General features: G+C 43.9%; 1 protein-coding gene across 1 annotated transcript in view; it reads right to left on the bottom strand.

Annotated features, from left to right (window-relative positions):
* Positions 1–2,978: 2,978 nt before the first annotated feature.
* Positions 2,979–7,017, bottom strand: part of TRPV3 (transient receptor potential cation channel subfamily V member 3) — a 36,436-nt gene continuing 32,397 nt past the window's right edge. The window contains exons 17-18 of the mRNA XM_072778985.1: positions 6,659–6,738; positions 2,979–6,364 (exon numbers count right to left, since the gene is read on the bottom strand). Coding sequence (XP_072635086.1) covers positions 6,270–6,364; positions 6,659–6,738 — 175 coding nt within the window. The 3' untranslated portion in view covers positions 2,979–6,269. The remainder of the gene's footprint in view (positions 6,365–6,658; positions 6,739–7,017) is intronic.

Genomic DNA, 7,017 nt, shown 5'->3' with positions numbered 1-7,017 from the left:
TTTTTTTTAATCTAAAGCATATTGCTGTTTGGCTTTAGCCACTTTCAGTTTTATTCTATTTTGATTATTTCTAACAATCCACAGACTTGGTTTTTGCATTTGTAAAATGGGGGTGATCATAATAGTGTCCCTCTCTAGGGATTATGGTGGAGAATAAGTGAGCTGATGCAGATGAGCATTTAGCACAGTGTCCAGCACAGAATAACAGTTATTCAAGTTCAAATTCCTACTACAAGAGGCCTTTTGTGATTTGTCCATCCCTCCCCCACAAACTCTCTACACGCTTCGCCCTTTAGGTCCTTTCTGCTCTAGCCTGCTTCACATTGTTTCATTCCCATATGCCTTCACACAGACTGGCCCTTCCACCCACAATCCTCTCCTTCCTTCCTCTACCTTATTCAGCCCTCACTCTAGCTAATTCCTCCTCTTCCTTCAAAATGCTCTTCAACTCTCGTTTCATCTGTGAAGCCTTCTTGGCCCGTCCCTTTGCCCCTCTCTGCTTCCATCCCATCTTGAAGACATTATCCATGTCTTTTTCATTGTCTGCAATCTAGTAATTGTCCAATAAAGTTTGGTCGACTACATGGGTGTGCTTAAACATCCCTCCTCTGCTGAGCTGTCTTCATATTCCACCAATGTCTTTGTCTTCTTTCCTTCCTTTGCAGCCACTCCCAGAGTGTGCCTGTCATTCCCAATTGAAATTCACTTCATTCTACACTCTTCAGACATTCCTATGTCCCAAAGGATGTGGGGGGGGGGGGGGAGTGGGCGGTGAGATACACCCTTTTAAGCCTGCAACACCATTGCAAAAACAGGGAAATGTTCACATTTAATAATTCCTCTGTGTAAAACCTTTTAGTGGCTTCCTCTTACCATTGGTATGAAATCTCAAAGCCTCACCACAGCTGAACAAGCCCTACGTGCTCTGGCCTCTGCCTCTCCAGCCCTGTTTCATGCCACTTGTCCCTTTGCTCCCAGCAATTTGGCTGCACAGATTCCTCCATCCTCAACTGCATCAAGCTCCCTAGTATCTTGAGGTCTTTGCCCACATGTTCCCTCTTCTTGAAACCCTGACCCACCACTACACTCCCTTTACCTGGATGAGACATATTCTTTTTTTTTATTTCAATTCAATTAATTAGTATATAGTGTATTACTAGTTTCAGAGGTAATATTCAGTGATTCATCAGTCATATGTAACACCCAGTGCTCATCACATCACGTGCCTCCTTCATGCCCATCACTCCACTACCCCATATTCTTAAATGTGACTCGGGCTAGGCTAGACCACTCTGTTATATGAGCTCATGGACACTACTGACTGGCACTAACTAGTAAACCTCAGAGAACTGGGATCCTTGGCCTACCAAAAAACGTGACCTTTATGTGCAATTCCATGTCTTTCCAAGTCTTAATTTCTCCACTTATTAAACGGAGATAGAATACTCACCAAACCTACAAATCTGTGTTATTAAGATAACCAATGTGATTGGAAAAGTGATTTATTTATAAATAGGAAACACACAATCTTAAAGGTGTAAGTTACAAAATATCTTTAAGAATGTGATTTTTCACAATATCAAGAGCCATAAAACTGTTCGTATCCATTGACCTCGGCATCCCACTCCCATAATATATCTTACGACAGAGGTTTCTATCCTTTTACTATTGGTCCACCCAGAATGTTCTCATGGATAGCACATTCCTAGATTATAAATGGAAACTTATTTGAGCTAGGATGTACATTATGTACAATTCCCATTTCTTTGTCACTCAAGAAGACACATCCCAGTGAAGGATGTTACTCTAGGAGTCTTTTGAATTAAGTAAATAACTCACCAAATGCAGCAAATCACTCATTAATAAATTATTTGCAAGTTCTGCAACCCATCATGACACAGCAGTGTCTTGGCAATCAAGTTAAAAACTGCCATCCTTATGAAATAGCTCAAAAGAATTTTAAAAATGCATATATGTATGAGTTGGCCAGTAATGATAGTATTATCATTGCTTCCTGACAAAGATCCTGTGAAGTGGACAGAAAGGATTTATATTTTCTGGTCTCCACAGGGAGCCATGATTTTATTTTATTTTATTTTATTTTATTTTATTTTATTTTATTTTATTTTATTTTATTTTTATTTTTTCTTCCAAATCTTACTTTTTACTTTTTTTACTTTTTATTTTTTTTATTGGAGTTCAATTTGCCAACATATAGCATAACACCTAGTGCTCATCCCACCAAGTGCCCCCCTCAGTGCCCATCACCCAGTCACCCCAACCCTCCGCCCACCTCCCCTACCACTACCCCTTGTTCATTTCCCAGTTAGGTGTCTCTCGTGTTTTGTCACCCTCACTGATATTTTCACTCATTTTCTCTCCTTTCCCTTTATTCCCTTTCACTAATGTTTATATTCCCCAAATGAATGAGATCATGTAATGTTTGTCCTTTTCCGATTGACTTACTTCACTCAGCATAATACCCTCCAGGTCCATCCACATGGAAGCAAAAGGTGGGTATTTGTCGTTCCTAATGGCTGAGTAATATTCCATTGTATACATAGACCACATCTTCTTTATCCATTCATCTTTTGATGGACACCGAGAGGAGCCATGATTTTATATCTACACAAAATAAGTTGATAGCCAGCAGGACATGATGGATAGAGCACTGCTTGGGGGTCATGTGGCCTGAACTGCTAACACTTTCTGGCTGATTCCTTGGGCATCTCATTTCAACTCCCTTAGTCTCCTTTGACTCAAACTGGTTCTGGAATTGTTGAGTGGTTCAAATGGGGTACTGGCCATCAATACACTGTCAGATGTAAACGTATACAAAGGTGACCTAAATGTCTCAATGTGCTGACTCTGTCCTAGGACCGATAATACTATTTCAGGTACAAAAAGTGGGCTTCTTCTTCTTTACAGACCACCCCTTGGTCTTCATGGTGGCATACCTAAGACAAGGATAAACTATGATCATAACAAGGCAAAATAAATATTTATTAGAAATCATAAAAGCACTTCTTCAAAGGTGCTAAAATGTTCTTACTCTATTTGTGACTAGTTAATTAAACACAGAGTTTCACACACACACAACACTGAGAACAAGTATGTGAATTAAAATTTACAATGATCAGGCACATTCAATGAGAACGAGGTGACAAGTCTATGTTTGGGATCAAGATCACAGTATAAACATGTAAATCAATGCAAAACTCAAGTATGGCTTATAGACCGGGATAACGGCCCATCGACCCAGGCCCCGCCCGGAGCCAGAAGACACAGTTCAAGCAGGCCTCAGGGAAGGAAAGGGACTTTAGTAATACTGGACTCTCTTAGGCAGGAGCCTTCTAGGAGCTTAATACTTCACAGTACAACCTTGTCCACTTTCTGCTACATCCCAGTGAGGAAGGCAAGCACCATGTTTATTCTAAACATACATCACACGATGTCAAAATAATAGATCCTTCCTAAGGCAGTGTAGGCAAAGGAAAATTCTCAGCCACAGCCATTATCTGAGCATGGGAGATTCCATCCTTGGGAAATGCCCACCCCTTAAATTACTGAAATATAAATCATGAAGTTTTAAGATGTCCCAATATGACCGTGGATTCAGTGCGGTGTGTGTGTATGTGTGTGGTATGTACACAGCTATGTGCACACTTGAATTTCAAATCTGTCATAGGGCTCACTGGGACAATGGAAACTGCCAACATGAATCATCTGAGCAAAAAGCCTTAGCCGCCTGACATAACATGTGTGGCAAGCACAGAGTGGGGTTCAAATTTCCTGAATGTGCTAAAAAAACAAATGGTGCTGGGAGATACCTGTGGCCCAGGAGTCAGAACACTGCAGCTTCAACAGCTCTGATGTGACTTCCTGCGTGGTTTTAAACAAATCCATTTTCCTTTCTGGGCTTTAGTTTCCAGGTGTAAAATAAGGGAACTGATTTTTCAAACCAATGATCTTTGACTCATTGCTTCCTTTTGCCTTGGTAAACCTACCAAGGCCCAGATAATCTAGGCCAAAACCCTTTGAGAGATGAATATGGTACAAAAAATGTCCCTGCCAACATATTCCATCCAGACTCACAGAGAACAGCTCTCCAGATGTGTGAGAAGACCAAGATCCCATTATTAATTTCCATCTGCCTCACCCCCCTGTCCTAGCTTGTATTAAGTCAGAAATGGAGAGTTGTGTGACTTTATCCATTATTATCCAAATCAAAACAATTCTGAATTCCCAGACCATGGCACCATGGATCCAAATGGCTGCCCTTCAGACCAGGACATTTGCTTTGGCGGTGTACAAGTAGGGGACTCCAGATACAGGAGGCTGATCTCCAGGCTAGAAGGATCTCAAAGTCCATCCATCTGATTGTAATCTTTAACAGCATCCCTAATAAGTTCTACTTAAACATCCCCAATATCTGGAGCAGTTGCTAGACTGAATGGAACCAAAATCTTTGTCCTTGAAATTTCCTTGGCACCATTCCCACCCATCTGGAATGCATGTGCTCCTCCTGCCTCCATGATGATCCTCCTCCCCCAATCTTCCCTTTCCAGAGAACATGCCTAGTCCCTGCTACCCCTGCTCACAACCAGAGCTTGATCTGAGCACCACGGCTTAGAGCCCTGGTTGGCTTCAGCTGAGAGTGCAGAGGCTGCCGCGGACTGTGCGGGTCTCAGGCTCATCCTCGACCCACCTCACCTCTCCCAGCCCCGGCCCCCAAGGGGCACAAAGGCCAAGCGGCCACTCACCCAGAGAAGTTGGCACACAGAGCAGCCCAGAGTGGACTGTTTGGCCAGCACTCCTCAGTTTGCCTCACGGCAGATTCACTAGCCAACTGCCAAGTTGTCTAAAGGCCAAATTTAGTTTTATGCCTTTTAAAATTAAAATTCATGGTTAATATCTTTATAATTCCACCTCTAAAATTCCCACATGAATCCTTTTACCAGATACCTAATGCAGAGGGGATTTTATGGTTGTTTAGGTGCCAGTGACCCAGAAGTCTTCCATCCCCACTTGACCTCTGTTCCAGACTGACTCTGTGTAATTTCGGGGGGAGGAAATCAGAGGAGAAGGCTCTAAAAAGCAGCCCTATGTCTTGGCAAATACTCCTTTCTCACACTCCTTCCCCTCAGCCTCAAAATTCACAGTTAACAAAAATATTTAATACCAGAGCATTTCAGGTAGTTTGTTAAATTCCTCCAATGAGAAATACTGACGTAGAATAGTAACCTCTGAGATTTAAGACCATATAAACAGAGCAGCTGCTATTTCTGTGTCAGACGAAGCCACACTCCCAGCTGGGAGGCATGTGTGATGACAGGGCCAGGACAAGGACAAGAGCCAAGCTCTTCCACCCAGGTCACAATGGCCCACACAGACCCTGCCTGTCACATCTCCTGTGGACTTTTTTGTGTGTAAAGAAAAGCTTTTTGTCCCTGCTCTGGCCACCCCAAGGCCAAGTATATAATACTTATATGCAGCCCCAAATCCCCAAATCTGTTTCTCAGCTTTTAAAATGACATACTTCATCTGAAGTAACTTTCCTCCAAAACTGAAATGTCTTTTCTCTATTGAAAATAAAAACCCTGTGTTAATTAGTCTACTAAAAACGTCTCTCGGTTTGAGACAGTTGGAGCCTTGGGGTCCCAAAGCACCCATTCCAAGGGTAGTTTCCTGTTCCCTGAAGGGTTGGGAAGGGCAGTCCCATAGTTCAGTCCTCTCCTCCCCTAGGACATCCGACTGAGTTCAGCGCCCTGTTTGTTCTGGGATGGGATCAAGAATCTCTTAAATTCAGGAGACCCAGTCACAGGAAGGGAGACAGTGGAATGTGTGGGCCCCACCCATCAAGCAGATGTTGTCAGGAAGGAAATTCTGTTCCCCAGGCCTCTCTGCCCCTTCCCTGCCACCCCTCTCTCCAAGCCAAGCTGGCCTGCAGTTGCTGAGCCCAGTGGCCTCACCCTGGACTTCAGGGAGTCCTCCCAGGCTCAGGGCTGCCTGCTATGTGTTTGCACAAACCCTTTGCTGAGTAAAGAAAAAAAAAAAAATCCAAGGTGTTTCCCACTCAGATCGACAGCCTCTCAGTTCGGCCACGCACTCAGTGTAAAGGTGCTTTCCGTTCCTGGGCACTCGTGCGAAGGCACCATGGCTCTGTAGGCCTCAGCGCAGACCCAGGACCAAGGACCCAGGACCCAAGACCCAGGACTCAGCCTGCAGCATCAGACGGCCCGTGCTCACACCAGCTCTGGATTCTGCTTCTACACTGAAGTTTCCGGAAATTCATCTATTTCATCAAATGCATTGAGGGTGGTTTTGCTGTTGCTCCTGGAAGAATCTTGGATTTTGTTGAAATCTGCTTAAAAATACAAAACACCAAAAAACACCAAAACCACTATTTTAGAAAAGCAATGCTCTGCAACGAGGGCTTCCATCTCCAGTGTACCACCTAATTCTTTTTCACCACCCAATTTTTAAAATTTATTCCAGCTAGGGTTGTACAATGTCACAGCTGAAAAGGACCTGAGAACCCATTTAATTCAGCCCTCGCATTTTGCAGATGGGGAAAATCAGGGCCCTCAGACACAATTTGCCCAAGGTCACATGGCCAGACAGGCGTGGCCATCAGACTTCCTGACAGCAACAGTACCTGTTCGTCGCCCAGGCCCTGGGTCTTCATTGAGGAAGGAGACATGCGTTTTCCATTCAGTCCACTTCACCTCATTGATCCTGCAAGTGTAATAATCATTCTCACTACTTCTCAGTTGCACCTCATTAAATGCAAACATGGCATTTAGGGTGTTCCAGACAGCTCCCCTCTGTCCATCCTGGGGATCTGGGACCCTGGCCTCACATGGTCATGTCAGATTTTTAGAGTTTGAAACCCAGGCAAGTCTCCATTTCCCCATACTTCTAGGAGTCAGTCCCCCTCCCAGTGTGTGGGGCCCAGACACTGTCAAAGGGACATCTTCAGACAGCAACAGCTGTGCCTTACTGGTGAGAGGCAGT

Source organism: Canis lupus, chromosome 16, assembly GCF_048164855.1.
Source record: "Canis lupus baileyi chromosome 16, mCanLup2.hap1, whole genome shotgun sequence".
Taxonomy (NCBI): Eukaryota; Metazoa; Chordata; class Mammalia; order Carnivora; family Canidae; genus Canis; species Canis lupus.
The sequence above is the reverse complement of the archived record's forward strand: the minus strand, read 5'-3'. Positions and strand labels throughout refer to the sequence as shown.